General features: G+C 45.0%; 1 protein-coding gene across 3 annotated transcripts in view; it reads right to left on the bottom strand.

Annotated features, from left to right (window-relative positions):
* The window catches only part of LOC139383748 (protein Smaug homolog 1-like), a 91,723-nt gene that overhangs the window by 34,349 nt on the left and 37,812 nt on the right, over nt 1-19,562 (bottom strand). For all 3 annotated transcript variants that reach the window (XM_071128306.1, XM_071128307.1, XM_071128308.1), the window contains exon 3: nt 10,217-10,798. In XM_071128306.1, coding sequence (XP_070984407.1) covers nt 10,217-10,798 — 582 coding nt within the window. The remainder of the gene's footprint in view (nt 1-10,216; nt 10,799-19,562) is intronic.

Below are 19,562 nucleotides of genomic sequence, written 5' to 3'. Positions count from 1 at the left end.
GGCCGGGGTGTTAAGCAAGTCCCAGTTTAGGTCACCTAGCAGCACGAGCTCTGAAGATGGATGGGGGGGAAATCAGTTCACATATGGTGTCCAGGGCACAGCAGGGGGCAGAGGGTGGTCTATAGCAAGCGGCAACGGAGAGAGACTTGTTTCTGGAAAGGTGGATTTTTAAAAGTAAAAATTTGCATTGTTTAGGCACAGACCTGGATAGTATGACAGAACTCTGCAGACTCTCTCTGTAGTAGATTGCAACACCGCCCCCTTTGGCAGATCTATCTTGTTGGAAAATGTTATAGTTAGGGATGGAAATGTCAGGGTTTTTGGTAGTCTTCCTGAGCCAGGATTCAGACACGGCTAGGGCATCCGGGTTGGCAGAGTGTGCTAGGGCAGTGAATAAAACAAACGTAGGGAGGAGGCTTCTAATGTTAACATGCATGAAACCAAGGCTTTTACGGTTACAGAAGTCAACAAAAGATGGCACCTGGGAAATGGGAGTGGAGCTAGGCACTGCAGGGCCTGGATTAACCTCCACATCACCAGAGGAACAAAGGAGGAGAAGGACAAGGGTACGGCTAAAGGCTAAAAGAACTGGTTGGCTAGTACGTTCGGAACAGAGTAAAAGGAGCAGATTTCTGGGCCCGGTAGAGTAGATTTAAGGCATAATGTACAGACAAAGGTATGGTAGGATGTGAATACAGTGGGGGTAAACCTGTGCATAGAGTGACGATGAAAGAGATATTGTCTCTAGAAATATAATTTAAACCAGGTGATGTCATCGCATGTGTGGTAGGTGGAACTCAAGTGTTAATTAAGGCGTATTGAGCAGGGCTACAGGCTCTACAGTGAAATAAGGCAATATTCACTAACCAAAACAGCAATGGACAAGGCATATTGACGTTAGCAGGAGGCATGCATAGCCGAGTCCCAGTGAGTGTCTTCAGGCAACTAGCAAGTTAGCAGAGAGACCTTGGAGGGATGTTGCGACGAACGAAAGTCTGTTGTGGCCCCCCCGTGCTATTACGTTGGCAGACAGATCAGCAGGGCTCCGTGTGGAAAAACCAGGCCAATTGGCAAAATAGGTATGGTGGCCAAAGCATTTGTCCGATGAGCCTCTTAAACTAACAGTCCGATGTGCTCTGGACAGCTTGCATGCCGCGGTTAGCAGGCTAACGGATGGGCATTCAGGGGACGATGCGACGGCGGAGCCAGTTGAGAAAACCCCCTCAGGCAAATCACGTCAGTGGTCCAGTCGTGATGGGTCGCCAGGGGTCCGGGTCAGTTGGCAAAATAGGTATTGTAGCCCAGGGAGTGGCTGATGGGCTTCTTTGGCTAGCTGGGAGATGGGCCTGGCAGGGCTAGCTCCAGGCTAATTGGTTCTTGCTTCGGGACAGGGACGTTAGCCAGGAGTGGCCACTCGGATAGCATCTGCGATGATCCCATGTGAAGAATTTTCTTTTAAAAAAAAAGGTTCAGAGCTTGCGGTAGGAATTCGGAGATATGGAGAAAAATAAGTCAGATTTGCTCTGGTTTGAGTTGCGTTATGCAGTTGTCCGTGCTAGAGGTAGCTGATGACCGCTAGCAGTGGCTATCTGACTACTAGCTAGTTAGCTGACTCGCTTCTGTTGGGGTTCCGGTTCAGAAGACGGATCAGCAGGGCTCCGTGTGGTAAACCAGGCCAATTTGCAAACTAGGTATAGTGGACAAAGAATTTGTCTGATGGGCCTCAAGCTAACAGTTCGACGTGCTACAGACAGCTAGCGGGCCGCGGCTAGCTAGTAGCCAGTTAGCTGGTAGCCAGCTTTTGATGGGAGTTCTGGTTCTTAAGTATTAAAATAGCAGATCCGTACCACATTTGGTGAGGCGGGTTGCAGGAGAGTATATTTAGTTCGTAGATGGAAAGTGATATTAAAATATATATGAAAAAACCCCAAGGAAAAACAATGTTTACAAGGGACAGGAAGGGACAAGACAAAAACACATGACTGCTACGCCATCTTGGAACATGACAGAGATGGGTGGGGCTTTAGAGGGTGTGAACGATGCTGAATGGGTGTAGACAAAAAAAAGAGCTCTCCAGCACGTGTATCAAAACATTAAAGGGCGATTTTCTCAAAAGTGGGGTTACAAGTTGATTAACTTTCAAAGCAGAATTACTTTCCCTTTGTTCCTCAACTGTAGTGTATGATATACCATTTTCTAGCTCTGAGACTTTTATCCAATGTATAAAACAACATTTCAAATGTTGCTATATAGGACCGAATCCAGGTGGTTGGTCACAAATGTGGGGTAGGCACAACATCATAAAAAATAATGACAAGGGTTTGAGTGAGAGGACTAACTGGTGTCTCCAAGTGGCCACATACACCTCTCCAAAGTGGGCACAGTTCCTATAACTCAAAGAAGAGTCTTCAACTAGAAAGGTGCTTTTTTGAGCTGTCCTAGCTGTGCCGTTGAGAAACTAGAGCGAACACACCGTTTTTTTGGTTTGAAACACAAACCTGCATCCCCGCCATAACATTTTACGGTTGTTGTTTACACAATCCAAAAACGGTCCACTGTAAATCTCAATCTGGGTCAGATGGGCATCATTTGAAAGCCTGTTATATTGCCAATATGACTAGCTAAATTATAAACTATGCAATTCAGGGAAACGGATCATCATTTTGGTGACCATAAAAAGGAGTCATGAGTGCATTCAGGTGCATGTGCCACAATGAAGAGTACCAGCTGTTCCGGACGACTGTGTGATCACCCTCTGTAGCCGATGTAAGACTTTTAAACAGGTTAATATTCACAAGGCCACAGTCCCCGAGGGAATAACAGAACCCATAATCAGAGCATGCGCTAACCAGCTGGCAAGTGTCTTCATTGACATTTTCAAACTCTCCCTGATCCCAACTGTAATACCTACTGGCACCCCTGACTGGCAATGCACAAACAATGCTTAAAACATATACAGTGCCTTGCAAAAGTATTCGGCCCCCTTGAACTTTGCGACCTTTTGCCACATTTCAGGCTTCAAACATAAAGATATAAAACTGTATTTTTTTGTGAAGAATCAACAACAAGTGGGACACAATCATGAAGTGGAACGACATTTATTGGATATGTCTAACTTTTTTAACAAATCAAAAACTGAGAAATTGGGCGTGCAAAAATTATTCAGCCCCTTTACTTTCAGTGCAGCAAACTCTCTCCAGAAGTTCAGTGAGGATCTCTGAATGATCCAATGTTGACCTAAATGACTAATGATGATAAATACAATCCACCTGTGTGAAATCAAGTCTCCGTATAAATGCAGCTGCACTGTGATAGTCTCAGAGGTCCGTTAAAAGCGCAGAGAGCATCATGAAGAACAAGGAACACACCAGGCAGGTCCGAGATACTGTTGTGAAGAAGTTTAAAGCCGGATTTGGATACAAAAAGATTTCCCAAGCTTTAAACATCCCAAGGAGCACTGTGCAAACAATAATATTGAAATGGAAGGAGTATCAGACCACTGCAAATCTACCAAGACCTGGCCGTCCCTCTAAACTTTCAGCTCATACAAGGAGAAGACTGATCAGAGATGCAGCCAAGAGGCCCATGATCACTCTGGATGAACTGCAGAGATCTACAGCTGAGGTGGGAGACTCTGTCCATAGGACAACAATCAGTCGTATATTGCACAAATCTGACCTTTACGGAAGAGTGGCAAGAAGAAAGCCATTTCTTAAAGATATCCATAAAAAAGTGTTGTTTAAAGTTTGCCACAAGCCACCTGGGAGACACACCAAACATGTGGAAGAAGGTGCTCTGGTCAGAGAAACCAAAATTTAACTTTTCGGCAACAATGCAAAACGTTATGTTTGGCGTAAAAGCAACACAGCTCATCACCCTGAACACACCATCCCCACTGTCAAACATGGTGGTGGCAGCATCATGGTTTGGGCCTGCTTTTCTTCAGCAGGGACAGGGAAGATGGTTAAAATTGATGGGAAGATGGATGGAGCCAAATACAGGACCATTCTGGAAGAAAACCTGATGGAGTCTGCAAAAGACCTGAGACTGGGACAGAGATTTGTCTTCCAACAAGACAATGATCCAAAACATAAAGCAAAATCTACAATGGAATGGTTCAAAAATAAACATATCCAGGTGTTAGAATGGCCAAGTCAAAGTCCAGACCTGAATCCAATCGAGAATCTGTGGAAAGAACTGAAAACTGCTGTTCACAAATGCTCTCCATCCAACCTCACTGAGCTCGAGCTGTTTTGCAAAGAGGAATGGGAAAAAATTTCAGTCTCTCTATGTGCAAAACTGATAGAGACATACCCCAAGCGACTTACAGCTGTAATCGCAGCAAAAGGTGGTGCTACAAAGTATTAACTTAAGGGGGCTGAATAATTTTGCACGCCCAATTTTTCAGTTTTTGATTTGTTAAAAAAGTTTGAAATATCCAATAAATGTCGTTCCACTTCATGATTGTGTCCCACTTGTTGTTGATTCTTCACAAAAAAATACAGTTTTATATCTTTATGTTTGAAGCCTGTGAAATGTGGCAAAAGGTCGCAAAGTTCAAGGGGGCCGAATACTTTCGCAAGGCACTGTATAAACAATATAGTTATAGAGATAAACTCAAATTACCAACATGTGAGAAAAACTGTACTTTATTAATGTTTCAATGGAACCAACCAAAATGATTTATTGATTTAATTAAAAATCAATGTCCTCCAAATCAAGGTTTTACAATTAATGGCGCCCTTGAAGATTATTGTAAATAACATCTACCAAAATTAAACCACAAATTAAATTTTAAAGTCTCAAGGAACCATATTGATCCATTACATCACTTCCTGTTTCACTAGGGTATAAAAATGAGGTAACACGCATGCAATATCCTTTTGTCATCCAACACCATGAAGAAAACAAACAAACTGGCAGTTCAAAAGAGACAGATGGTCATAGACCTTCATAAATCTGGCAATGGCTTCAAGAAGATCCACAAACAATTGAATATAATCACTGAGCACTGTCAGGGAAATTATTAGAAAATTCAAAAGATATGGGAACAGTTGAAAACCTCACGGGTAGAGGACGCAAATGCATTTTGCCCCCAAGGATAGGGAGGAGGATGGTGAGAGAAGCAACAAAATCCCCAATTAATACTGAAAGAATTGCAGGCCTTCGTGGCATCTTGGGGTCACCAGGTTTCAAAAAGCACCATCAGAAGCCACCTCCACATCCACAGGCTCTTTGGAAGGGTTGCCAGAAGAAAGCCCTTTCTGACCCCTAGACACAGACGCAAGCGCTTGGAGTTTGCCAAACGTCATTTAAATTATGACTGGAAAAAGGTGCTCTGGTCAGATGAGTCCAAAATGGACCATTTTGGTCAGATACAGCATCAGCATGTTTGGCGTCGAAACAGAGATGCATACAAGGAGAGACACCTCATACCGACGGTGTAATATGGAGGGGGGTCAGTGATGTTTTGGGGCTGTTTTAATTCCAGAGGTCCAGGCGCACTGGTTAAGATTGATGGCATAATGAATTCTACCAAGTATCAGGCAATTTTGGCTGACAATCTGGTTGCCTCTGCCAGAAGGCTGGGACTTGGCCGTAGGTGGACATTCCAACAAGACAATGACCCGAAACATACCTCAAGATCCACACAGAAATGGTTCTGTGACAACAAAATCAATGTTCTGCCTTGGCCATCTCAGTCGCTGGACCTCAATCCAATTGAAAACCTGTGGGCTGAGTGGAAGAGGGCAGTTGATAAGCACAAACCCAAGAAAGTGAAGGATCTGCATAGAGGAATGGTCCAAAATCCCTCCAAATGTGTTCCTTAAACTTGTCAAACATTACAGGAAAATACTCCATGCTGTTATTCAGGTGGTTGTTCAGGTGTTATTCAGTACTAAATGAGAAGTGCCAATAATTATGAAACCTTGATTTTGGTTAAATTTATTTTGTATTAAATAATTGAATGATTTTGGTTGGTTCCATTGAAACATTAATAAAGTACAGTATTTCTCACATGTTGGTATTTTGAGTTTCTCTCTATAATTATAATGTTTATATATTTTTTATTATTGTTTGTGCATTGCCAGTCAGGCCATCTCAGTCCTTTTTTGGAGCCCACTGTACATGTTTCAAGCACACCACCATAGTCCCTGTGCCCAAGAACGCCAAGATACTGTCTAAATGACTAAATTGCCCTATTGCACTTACATCTGTAGCCATGAAATGCTTTGAAAGGTTGGTAATGGCTAGGGCTGTAGCGCTCACAAAATTTTGTCAGTCGGTGATTGCAAATTACTGGTCGGTCTCAAGGTAAATAACCGTTCATTTAAAAAAAAAAAAATTACCCCCTTTTCTCCCCAATTTCATGGTATCCAATTGTTAGTAGTTACTGTCTTGTCTCATCGCTACAACTCCCGTACGGGCTCGAGAGAGACAAAGGTCGAGAGCCATACGCCCTCCGAAACACAACCCAACCAAGCCGCACTGCTTCTTAACAGCGCGCATCCAACCCGGAAGCCAGCCGCACCAATGTGTCCGGGGAAACACCGTACACCTAGCGACCTGGTCAGTGTGCACAGCGCCTGGCCCGCCACAGGAGTCGCTAGTGCACGATGAGACAAGGATATCCCTACCAGCCAAACCCTCCCTAACCCGGACGACGCTAGGCCAATTGTGCGTCGCCCCATGGACCTCCCGGTCGCGGCCGGCTGCGACAGAGCCATAGACCACTGCGCCACACATTTTGCATCTCCTGGCTTCCACACAAGCCACTGATGCTGACCTTTGGAACAACTACATTTTTAAAAGTATAATAAATCCATGTAATATAGCCTACACCTTTACAATAAATCCATTGTTTATTTTAGACAGGTCTAAATAAAATCAACCATGTTTGAAAATATCCGGACTTCTAGGACTGCTCAAAGACGGGACTGGTAACCCTCAGATTGCGTCTCTAACCTGCTCACATTAAACAAGCGTCGATGAAGACCGCGCAACTTGAGTAGTCAACGACATGGGTATTTTGTCTCCGATTCAAAAAGTTGTCTGGGACAGGTAAATAAGGGCCAAAATCATGTTGTGTACACCTGGCTTAATGTACAGTCGTGGCCAAAAGTTTTGAGAATGACACAAATATTACTTTTCAAAGTCTGCTGCCTCAGTTTGTATGATGGCAATTTGCATATACTCCAGGAAATACATCAGGGACAGACTGATATTCTGCAAAAGGTACAGGGATTGGACTGCTGAGGACTAGGGTACAGTCATATTCGCTGATGTTTCCGATTGTTTGGGGCATCTGGAAAAAAGCTAGTCCGGAGAAGACAAGGTGAGCGCTACCATCAGTCCTGTGTCATGCCAACAGTAAAGCATCATGAGACCATTCATGTGTGGGGTTGCTTTTCAGCCAAGGGAGTGGGTTCACTCACAATTTTGCCTAAGAACACAGCCATGAATAAAGAATGGTACCAACACATCCCCCGAGAGCAACTTCTCCCAACCATCCAGGAACAGTTTGGTGACGAACAATGCCTTTTCCAGCATGATGGAGCACCTTGCCATAAGGAAAAAGTGATAATTAAGTGGCTCGGGGAACAAAACGTTGATATTTTTGGGTCCATGGCCAGGAAACTCCCCAGACCTTAATCCCATTGAGAACTTGTGGTCAATCCTCAAGAGGCAGGTAGACAAACAAAAACCCACAAATTCTGACAAACTCCAAGCATTGATTATGCAAGAATGGGCTTCCATCAGTCAGGATGTGGCCCAGAAGTTAATTGACAGCATGCCAGGGCGGATTGTAGAGGTCTTGAAAAAGAAGGGTCAACACTGCAAATATTGACTCTTTGCATCAACTTCATGTAATTGTCAAAAAAAGCCTTTGACACTTATGAAATGCTTGTAATTATACTTCAGTATTCCATAATAACATCTGACAAAAATATCTAAAGACACTGACTTTGTGAAAATTTATATTTGTGTCATTCTCAAATTTCATTCTCAAATTTACTCAAATTTACTTTATCTATTTACAATATCTAAAGACACTGACTTTGTGAAAATGTATATTTGTGTCATTCTCAAATTTACTTTTGGCCACGACTGTACATACTAACATACGTATGAACGTATGGAGACAGATCCATAGTCCCTCCCACCCAATTTCATTGTGGGGGAAGAATAATTTTTGGGGTCCAGTCTCCAAATTAGGGAGTATTTCTAGTCAAACTTTCAAGCTTAAAAGCACCTATCTAACTAGGCAAGTCAGTTAACAAATTCTTATTTACAATGACAGCCTACCCCGGCCAAACACTCCCCTAACCTGTACAACGCTGGGCCAATTCTGCGCTGCCCCATGGGATACAGCCCAGGATCGAACCAGGGTCTGTAGTGACGCCTCTAGCTGCAGTGCCTTAGACCACTGCGCCACTCGGGATCCACAGATCTAGATGGGGATTCCTAAACACTTCTTGGGTTGTCTAGAACAGTCCAATGACTTCACTGGTTGAAATGGTTGAATATAAAATCAAACTAGAGAAAATGACTTAATGTGGGTATAAGCTAAAATTCTTTCTAACCTAACCACTTTGGCTGACAGTAAGTGTACTTGCGTTGGGGTGAGGATTACTAGGGCTACATTCAGTAAGCAAACATTGTGTATTGTTGCAAATAGAAATGTCATGAATAGAGCGGACATGATTCTATATATCAGGCATGTTTGTTGTACGTGAGATATCTCTATCGAACGTTCTACAAAGTTGTGCCCAACCCAAATTGTTTTCAGCAATTTAGACATCCAGGCTGATTGGCTGGCTAATCCCACAGGGACCTACCATTGGCTAAAAGAAGGGCAACTTTAGGTTAGAGTTGTGAAATCGTTCCTTTGTGCGATGGACATACTGCTGAAACTCCCAAGCCTAGTCAAAAATAAAAGAGGATCTTGTGCTTGGCCCAGAGCTTTAAATGTGTCCTTATTTATATCCTCAGCTGTCTCCTTCATTGAAAAAAAAAAATACCAATGCATTCTTCGGCTGGAAATATCCTGCTCTAACCACAGATATGTTCAATCTGACTGGCTTCGGGGTGCTGGAGCACAGTAGGGCCTACACACCCACCTACCGCTTTAGACTTCCACACAGCGGGCAGACATTTTTCTTTCCTTTGTCAGAGGTGGCTACTGGCTGGCTGGGTTGGATTGTTTGGAGTCTGTTTACCTATGTGACGGCCTGACCTCATCTAGAATGTTCTCGTACTAAAAATCTAATCAAATTTGATTTTGTCATGTGCTTAGTAAACAATAGGTGTAGACTAACGCAGAGAGAAAAAGTTGTCGAAAAAGAATAACATGAGAAGCTAGGGAAGAATAACCTGGATGATGACAGATAATGGCACCTTCAGACCTATAGTATTGGGTTAGGGTCAGGCTTGGGTTTAAGTCCTATTAGAAATCGTTGCAGATAGAAATATCACAAATAGAGCTGACACGATTCCTTATTCTCCATATCAGAGAGGCATGATATTTCTATCTGAACATTCATTCAAATACTTCAGAAGTCACAAAACTGCAAAACCCGGCCACCTGGCACTCCAGACAGGATAAAGAAAAAACAAAGAGTATTAGAAATATTTCAAATAGTATTTTAGCCCAGGTCTGGTCAAACGGGAAGACCCTTTATTTGAAACGGTTGCTAATACACTAAAGAGGTGTAAAATGTAATTGTAAATCCCACTAAACCATAATTTCAAACAGTCCAGAGGGGAGTTAAATCCCTTTAATAAAGGCCACCCTCTTGTCAGTAGCATTCAGGAACCCTGATTAAGCACATGCAACTGCTGAGCATGCTGGCTGCTAAGAGTGTAAATCTTCAAATACAAAAACAACCAGAAGTGGTGGAGAAGGCCACGGCTCGACACGGCTTCCTTTCCTCGTCTCCTTTCATTCACCAAAATTCACGGTGAAAAGCCTGGGTAGCTTTTCAAACTTAACGACTTGCTCTTTGCAGGATAAGCCAGATTACTACTGTAATGCAAACAGGGTGTAAACAGGGCTTTATGAATTCAATTTGATTGATTGATTGGACTGCTTTCAGATCAGTGCTGATCCAGAAAGAACGTAAACCAGGAGAAGACACGAGGAAAGGAAGCTATGTCAGACTTTTGGGACGTAACCTACAAAAAGCAGGAAATCGAAAAATAAAGAGCCACTCACTGCTGCCGCCCGTGCCAACCGTGTTGATACTACCAGGCACCGAGGAGGACGGGTAGAGTGCCAGGTGCCCGCCATTCTCACACCCTCCATGCCCCTGCTGCTGTTGGTGCCAACCACTGCCCAATCCTGAGTCCCTGGACCCCTGCCAGCCGTTGAGCCTATCATCCGAGCCGTAGCGCTGGTGGTGGTACAGCTGACCCAGGTGGCTCCCTGAGGAACTCCAACTGGACCCCGACAAGGAGTGTGTCGAGGGGGGCGTCTGATGGAGTGAGGCCGGGGTGGGGGGTGGCCGTTCCAACGAGTCACCCCGGGCAGCGGCGCGCTCCTCCAGATGGTTGAGCCAGAGGGCGAGGGCGGCGCGGTCGTCCAGCGAGGTGGCCGGGTGGATAAGGGCGTAGGAGAGGAGCTGCCGTGACTCTTCGAGGTGGCGGCCATGGTCGATGGTGTGCGCCAGGATGCGGGGGAGGAGGCGCATGTACTCGCCCTTGGCTTCGACGTTGCCCGGCTTGAGCAGGGGCAGGTGGGTGAGGACCAGGGAGATGACGCGCTCCTTGGGCTCGCCCTGCCACTGGCTGATCACCACTGGGGGAGGAAGAGAGGAGGGGAGTGGAGAGAAAAAAAAGAGAGAGGAAGGGTTAGTACAAAAATCTACAGTACAACATAACCGTGGCTTATTCAGGATGGTGCAACACTTTGCATTTTGCAGATAGCAATGTGTGTGAGACGATCCCTTATCCAGCAAGTCAGAACATCAATTCTGTTCCACACAATATTTTTCGTTAGAAATGTTCTGTAATTGCCTTCGCACTGGGCTGAGTGAAGCCCGGGATAGACCCATGGTGTTTGTATTAGCTTGTTCTCTGTAAGGAAAGAGGCAGGGTGGATTTGGCCTTCGGTTCGACAGAACTCCAGGCAAAGCCACTCTCTCTTCACATTCCAACAGATTCTCAACTTATCCCCAACATATTATGGGAGCTGGAAGAAAACTAAGTACTTCAGGTATTCCCAAACAATTATGTTGCGGGAGCTCTTGCTTGTAGGAAATCCAGATGCCTTCCCCACCCTTAAACAGGACTTGACAGGAACATCAAATAATCAATAACCTGTTTACAAGCACACATGGTGGTGGGCAGACGGAGAAAGCAAGGGGTGGATGGAAGAACGAGAGGCGATAAAGGACAAGATCGATTACGAGGTGTCGCTTTTTATTTTCCTCTTTTGTTAAAATCGCCACGTTCAAATTCTTTAAAAGTGCATCCCCTCCTTCCTCTAAGTAATCACGGGTTAGAAATGAATGGACAGGTGAAAGCCATGTGGAGTTCACTTGTCCAATCATGCTTAAATCAGTGATAACATCAAGGAAGAATGGACAATAAAAGGAATATCTAGAAGTCTAGAGTGGGTGGGTAGGTAGTTAGTTGAGCCCTAGGCAGTGTGGTTGCTATACCTATCCTGTGAGGTCGTGGAGCCTATTGTTGTCTCAGCACTGCAGCCGTGAGAAGCATGCGTCTCAGAAACATTGCGTCATTCCTATCAGATTGGGACAGAGGCTATACATACGTCCGGGTCGAAGCTGTGGGGCTCAGGCCTGACCGCCACCGAGAATAGAGGAGACTGTATTGTAAGAGTAGAGGATACTGCAGTCAGCCCAGAGGTTAACTTCCTGTTTAGGGATCGGGATGTGTGCATGTTTGTATGACCCTTTACGTCATTGGTCAAACATAACAGGCCGGGCAGATGTAGGCTACTGTAGTCCTCATCTCTAATTCTGATACATGACGAGAGGGAATAGATAAATACTAAATATATCTAAATAATAAATGATAGAATAATACTACAGTACACAGTATTCTCCAGAGGTCACAGCTTTGTCACAGAAACAAAGGTTCTGTCCCAAATGGCACTCTATTCCCTATATAGTGTATTACTTTTGACTAGGGCCCATAGGTCAAAAGTAGAGCACTATATAGGGAGTAGGGTGCCATTTGGGACATGTCCTGAGTACAGAGGCTTGTTTAGGAACGAGGCATGGCTAACTCCTTGTTTAGAAAGCACACAGATGTCACCTAATGGGGACCACAGGCGGGCGGCTCTGTGGCTGGCCTATGTTTAAGTGTCCCCTTCAGTAGCTAGGGCTTTTTTTTTTAAAGTTCACGCGCCCTGATGGCAAGAGAGAGAGGAGGTAGAAAGGGAGAGAGAAGGAAGAAGACAGAGGGAAAGAGGAGAAAGGGAGGCAGTGTAAGGAAAGGAGAGAGTGTGCGAGAGAAAAAGAGAGCAACAAAATAGTGGGAAAGAGAGAGGGAGTGAGCGTGAGAGGACGATGTGATCTTTTCAATCAGAACACATGTACGCTACAACCATGCCCAGGGATAAAACACTCAAACCTGATTCTACACTGCTTGCTTCAGGACCAAGTAAAGATTATATTTATTTTTGATTTTATTTTTATTTCACCTTTATTTAACCGGGTAGGCTAGTTGAGAACAAGTTCTCATTTACAACTGCGACCTGGCCAAGATAAAGCATAGCAGTGTGAACAGACAACAACACAGAGTTAGTTACACATGGAGTAAACAATAAACAAGTCAATAACACAGTAGAAAAAAAAAAAAAAAAAAGAGTCTATATACATTGTGTGCAAAAGGCATGAGGAGGTAGGCGGATAATTACAATTTAGCAGATTAACACTGGAGTGATAAATGATCAGAAGGTCATGTGCAGGTAGAGATACTGATATGCAAAAGAGCAGAAAAGTACATAAATAAAAACAGTATGGGGATGAGGTAGGTAAATTGGGTGGGCTATTTACCGATGTACTATGTAGAGCTGCAGCGATCGGTTAGCTGCTCAGATAGCAGATGTTTAAAGTTGGTGAGGGAGATAAAAGTCTCCAACTTCAACGATTTTTGCAATTCGTTCCAGTCGCAGGCAGCAGAGAACTGGAAGGAAAGGCGGCCAAATTAGGTATTGGCTTTAGGGATGATCAGTGAGATACACCTGCTGGAGCGCGTGCTACGGGTGGGTATTGCCATCGTGACCAGTGAACTGAGATAAGGCGGAGCTTTACCTAGCATGGATTTGTAGATGACCTGGAGCCAGTGGGTCTGGCGACGAATACGTAGCAAGGGGAGCAACAGTGAACCTGACACAATGCTGTAAAGCTAGAGAGACTTCCTTAGTTGGAAATCTAGTGGAATTTATAGTTTGTTTTATCTAGACTAGAGCATACAGGTCGCAGTGGTGGGTGGTATAAGGTGATTTAGTAACAAATGGATGGCACTGTGATAAACTACATCCAGTTAGCTGAGTAGAGTATTGGAAGCTATTTTGTAAATGACATCGCCGAAGTCGAGGATCGGTAGGATAGTCAGTTTTACTAGGGTAAGTTTGGCGGCGTGAGTGAATGAGGCTTTGTTGCGAAATAGAAAACCGATTCTAGATTTGATTTTGGATTGGAGATGTTTGATATAAGTCTGGAAGGAGAGCTTACAGTCTAGCCAGACACCTAGGTACTTATAGATGTCCACATATTCTATGTCGGAACCATTTCAGGGTGGTGATGCTAGTCAGGCGTGTGGGTGCAGGCAGCGAACGGTTGAAAAGCATGCATTTGGTTTTACTAGTGTTTAAGAGCAGTTGGAGGCCACGGAAGGAGAGTTGTACGGCATTGAAGCTTGTCTGGAGGTTAGTTAACACAGTGTCCAAAGAAGGGCCAGAAGTATACAGAATGGTGTCGCTTGCGTAGAGGTGGATCAGGGAATCGCCCGCAGCAAGAGCAACATCATTGATATATACAGAGAAAAGAGTCGGCCCGAGAATTGAACCCTGTGGCACCCCCATAGAGACTGCCAGAGGACCGGACAACATACCCTCTGATTTGACACACTGAACTCTGTCTGCAAAGTAGTTGGTGAACCAGGAAAGGCAGTCATTAGAAAAACCGAGGCTACCGAGTCTGCCGATAAGAATATGGTGATTGACAGAGTCGAAATATAGGGATGTTATCTCTGGAAGAAGGAGCACCAGCATGTATTCAAGACCATCTACAGTATCTGCAGGTGTCAACAAAAGGGCAGGGGGCGGCAAGTAGTCTAGTGGTTAGAGTGTTGGACTAGTAACCGAAAGGTTGCTGGATCAAATCCCACGCTGCCATGGTAAAAATCTGTTGTTCTGCCCCTGAACAAGCAGCTACGGTAGGCCGTCATTGTAAATAATAATTTGTTCTGAACTGACTTGCCTAGTCAAATAAAAGGTTACATTTTAAAAATATATAAATAACCAGGGAATGAGAAGATGTAGGTGTATTTTCCCATAGAGTGGTGCCCCAGTGCTGTACCTACTGCCTATGGCTGGACTAAAAGCCCGGTTTATCTCGTAATCAAGTCCTCATGACCCCCTGTAATGCCCCTCACTTGAGTGCGCACTTGACTTGGCCTGAGCTCCCCCTCTCCCTTTTTGCTTTCACTATCCACTGACTCTCCAATCCTACAGTTGCTCTATCAGTTTACTATGCTCCTCCACTCCCTCTCTTTTCATCCTTCTTTACTTGGCCTTCCTCTCCCTCCACCTTCCCTTTCTCATCCACTCCCCCCTCTCTCGCTTTCTCTCTCTCTCTAAGGGGTTAGTTGTGCATGAGAGCAGCAGGCAGCTAACACAATAGCCTACTCATCTCTGGGATTCTCACTTCCTTACTCCCCCCTCTCCCCCTTCACTTCCTCCCTGCATTCACATACAGATGACATCCAAAAACAGCTTGAGACCACAAGTCTTCCTCCATCTAAGTGTCACTTTTATTCATCTATTCCTTGCCTGTCTGGGAAGAAGAGCGACATTGATCACACTTTATTGAAATGGGATTATGTTACGTGCATCTTTGAACGGGTATCCATTCATCTTGTGCTGTGAGACACACACACAATCAACAATGTAGAATGCAAAAGTCCTGAGTGCGCTCGCACACTCTCCTCGTCTCCTCTCCTGCATCTACACTGATCTGAAAACACAGGACAGGTGAAAAGCAATATGGAAACCTCCCTCTGGGAATTTTCTTACACATCATCATTACAGCTACAGTACAAAGGTAAGAAGACGAGACTCAAATACCACTAGAGATGCACCCCGGGGGTTGGAAAGAACAAGAGTCAACAACAGCTGGATGAGTCTCAGTGGATGAGAACGCTTCCTTTACAAAAGAGGGGGAAATAAGGAGAAAGAGAACCCTGCCCACATTGCCTGTCAAGAGGTCAGTTTACAGCGTTCAGAGGTCAAAGTGTGGTCACTAGGCTAGGGAAACAAGCCAGGAGTGAACCCAGAGGAATGCAAACAAGGAGGGAGAGTTTTGAAGTCTGTGGCAGACTTCTCTTCTGCTTTCCTCCTCACTCTATCCCCACCCTCGCTGACCCCTCAGGGTAGTGTTAACCTCATCCAAGTCCAGCAGAAAAAGGGAGAGAGAAGAAAAAATTAATTAGAAAGCAGAGCAGACACTGTTGAGGGGCTGTAGAAGTAGAAAGGAAACAGTGAGATGCTGCTCCTTACCTCCCCTCACTGGGCCTGAGTCAGTCATCGCTCCCTCAGTCTCTCCCATTCCTAGTAATTTTTATCACAGTATCACAGTATCTCCATGCCCCCCCGTCCAGTCAAAGGATTACCCTCCTTCAGTCAGCCGGACTTGGGCCTGTTCTCTCAACTAGACAATGCAGTGTTGCCTGGTGAACTCCACGTGGCACCCCGGCCCAGCAAACAAAACACTTTTTCCGCTGTCGCAGAGGGTGTGGCTTTCTAAAATTCCTGCATTGGGCCATATTTGGTTTCTTTCTCTTCAGAAAGAAACCACATTTTCTCCCCAAAATACGATAAAAGAATTGTAATACAAAAATGATGCTAAATGAACATAGGGGAAACACTGAGAACAGGGTGTCATTTGGACCAGTAGCCATGGCACTCATCAAAAAGGGTGCGTCCTTCGCTCAGTGTATAAATAAAGCCGCGTTTTTCCACTTGGGTCACTTTGCAGAGGCATGTGGTTCTCGCACTTCCTGAGCTCAGCCCAACTGTCTCCCTGCAAGTCTGGTGCCACAAACCCCACGGATGATACAGAAGAGACAGTTATCAACCATAGAAATAAAAATCAGGGTTAGAGGTTCCAAGCTCTTTCTTTGGATTAGATTCCTATGAAACCAAGCTCTCATACAGGTCACCACAGGAAGGAAAAGGTTTGTCATCACCACCAACACCGTAGATCATTTTACTTGCCGGCAGAGTAGAAATGACAAAGAGACAGACAACTCTAAACAAAATAGACTCTTCAAGCCCACTCCAAAATAAATGGATGCCTATAGATAGGGAGGTCTCTGCTTTAAGAAGGATTACAAAACTGAACTTAGGAGTTTTCAAATGGTCGTCATGGCAGTGGTAAGCCAGGTTGTAGGCTAGGCTACGTCACAACAAAACAAAAAAAAACATCCCGCACTGCATGTCAGTCTGACCTGGCTTCACCATCACATGGTCCAACTTCGCTCAAGCTGCCTGAGCTGTGGCAAATGACACATCCTGCAGTGGTTGGCTGTCCTTCATAGACAAGCCTCAGCTTTGGTTTGTGAACTCACACATAGACACAGGGAGAGGTATAACGTCGAGAGAGAGAGGTGGTCACTGGGTCCATGCCAAACCCATTACATAGCCAACTAACTGTTCACAGGAAGTGTCCCCTTTGAATTAAATCAAACTTTGAGACATCAAATGACAGAGGGTTGGATGCAAATCCAGCAGCTCGGGAAGCATAACTTCCGTACAGATACAAGACAGACAACAACTTCTTCATCTTTTGTCCATGTCGAGTCCCCGTGGAAAATTAGTTACACAAGTGATTTTTATAATTGGCTGAGATGACACACACACACACACACACACACAGGGAGAGACTGTCAGACACATGATTCCCCTTGTTCTAAAAATAGTTCTGGTCAACATCACACACAGTCCCAACAATGCCGGGCGGGAGAGAGATAACACCCTATTTATACGAGACCAGAAGAGCACATCAACCCGAAAAACACCCAGCCAGCCACCACACATTGCGTGCACACCAAACACTCCACACAGCCCCCAAAAATGCCATTATTAGCCCGCCACTCCCCCACCACAATGTTTTGGGCCACCATCCACCCAGCGCTGCCTGTTTTCCGTCTGAAGTTTACCTCATGGCTGAGTTTAGAGCCAGGTTTATGGGGCCTAACCCTACTGTCCTGTATTTATCCTGTCAGCAAAACAAACAGGTCCCGGGGCCCTCTCCGTGCCCGCCGCGCTACCGGGGGCATTTTTAGAGTGTTGAGTCAATAGGGGGCGACTCGTTCCATTCAACACAGCGTATTCCTGTAACATTTGCCTTCACAACGTGAGGTTTAGCCTTTAGCCGCAGTTACACTACATGGCCAAAAGTATATGGACAAACCTTCAAATTAATGGATTCTGCTTTTTTCAGCCACACCCATTGCTGACAGGTGTATAAAACCGAGCACACCACCAGGCAATCTCCACAGACAAACATAAGTAACAGAATGGCCCGTACCGAAGAGCTCAGTGACTTTCAACGTGGCACTGTCAAAGGATGCCACTTTTACAACTCTGGGATTCTCACTTCCTCCCTCCCTCCTCTCCCCCTTCACTTCCTCCCTGTATTCACATATAGATGACATCCAAAAACAGCTTGAGACCACAAGTCTTCCTCCCTCTAAGTGTCACTTTTATTCATCTATTCCTTGCCTGTCCGGGAAGAAGAGCAACATTGATCACACTTTATTGAAATGGGATTATGTTACGTGTGTCTTTGAACGGGTATCCATTCATCTTGTGCTGTGAGACACACAATCAACAATGTAGAATACAAAAGTCCTGAGTGCGCTCGCACGCTCACATACTCTCGTCTCCTCTCCTGCATCTACACTGATCTGAAAACACAGGACAGGTGAAAAGCAATATGGAAACCTCAATCTGGGAATTTTCTTACACATCATCATTACAGCTACAGTACAAAGGTAAGAAGACGAGACTCAAATACCACTAGAGATGCACCCCCAGGGGTTGGAAAGAACAAGAGTCAACAACAGCTGGACGGGTCTCAGTTTAGCCTTTAGCCGCAGTTACACTACATGGCCAAAAGTATATGGACAAACTTTCATATTAATGGATTCTTCTTTTTCAGCCACACCCGTTGCTGACAGGTGTATAAAATAGAGAACACCGCCAGGCAATCTCCATAGACAAACATTTGTAGCAGAATGGCCCGTACTGAAGAGCTCAGTGACTTTCAACATGGCACTGTCATAGAATGTCACTTTTCCAACAAGTCAGTTCGTCAGATTTTTGCCCTGCTAGAGCTGCCCCGGGTCAACTGTAAGTGCAGTTATTGTGAAGTGGAAATGTCTAGGACAAACAACAGCTCAACCGCAAAGTGGTAGGCCACACAAGCTCACAGAACGGGACCGCCGAGTGCTGAAGGATGTAAAAATCGTCTGTCCTCGGTTGCAACACTCACTACAGAGTTCCAAACTGCCTCTGGAAGCAACATCGGGAAAGAACGGTTCGTCTGGAGCTTCATGAAATGAGTTTCCATGGCCGAGCAGTCGTACACAAGCCTAAGACCTCCATGCGCAACGCCAAGTGTCGGCTGGAGTGGTGTAAAGCTCACCACAATTGGACTCTGGAGCAGCTATCTGGAGAGATGTATCATGCTTCACCATCTGGGTTTGGCAGATGCCAGGAGAACGCAACCTGCCCCAATGCATAGTGCCAACTGCAAAGTTTAGTGCAGGAGGAATAATGGTCTGGGGCTGTTTTTCATAGTTCGGGCTAGGCCTTTCAGTTCCAATGATGGGAAATCTTAATGCTACAGCATACAATGACATTGTAAATGATTCTGTGCTTCCAACTTTGTGGCAATAGTTTGAGGAAAGCCCTTTCCTGTTTCAGCATGACAATTCCCCCGTGCACAAAGCGAGGTCCATACAAAAATGGTTTGTTTCGAGATCGGTGTGGAAGAACTTGACTGGCTTGCACAGAGCCCTGACCTCAACCCAATCAAACACCTTTGGGATGATTTGGAACGCCGACTGCGAGCCAGGCCTAAACGCCCAACATCAGTGGCCAACATCACTAATGCTCTTGTGGCTGAATGGAAGCAAGTCACTGCAGCAATGTTCCAATGTTCTAGTGGAAAGCCTTCCCTGGAGAGTGGAGGCTGTTATAGCAGCAAGGGGGGGGACCAACTCCATATTAATGCCAATGATTTTGGAATGAGATGTTTGACGAGCAGTTGTCCACATACTTTTGTCATGTAGAGTAGCTCCCT

This window comes from Oncorhynchus clarkii, chromosome 25, assembly GCF_045791955.1.
Source record: "Oncorhynchus clarkii lewisi isolate Uvic-CL-2024 chromosome 25, UVic_Ocla_1.0, whole genome shotgun sequence".
Classification (NCBI taxonomy): domain Eukaryota; kingdom Metazoa; phylum Chordata; class Actinopteri; order Salmoniformes; family Salmonidae; genus Oncorhynchus; species Oncorhynchus clarkii.
The sequence above is the reverse complement of the archived record's forward strand: the minus strand, read 5'-3'. Positions and strand labels throughout refer to the sequence as shown.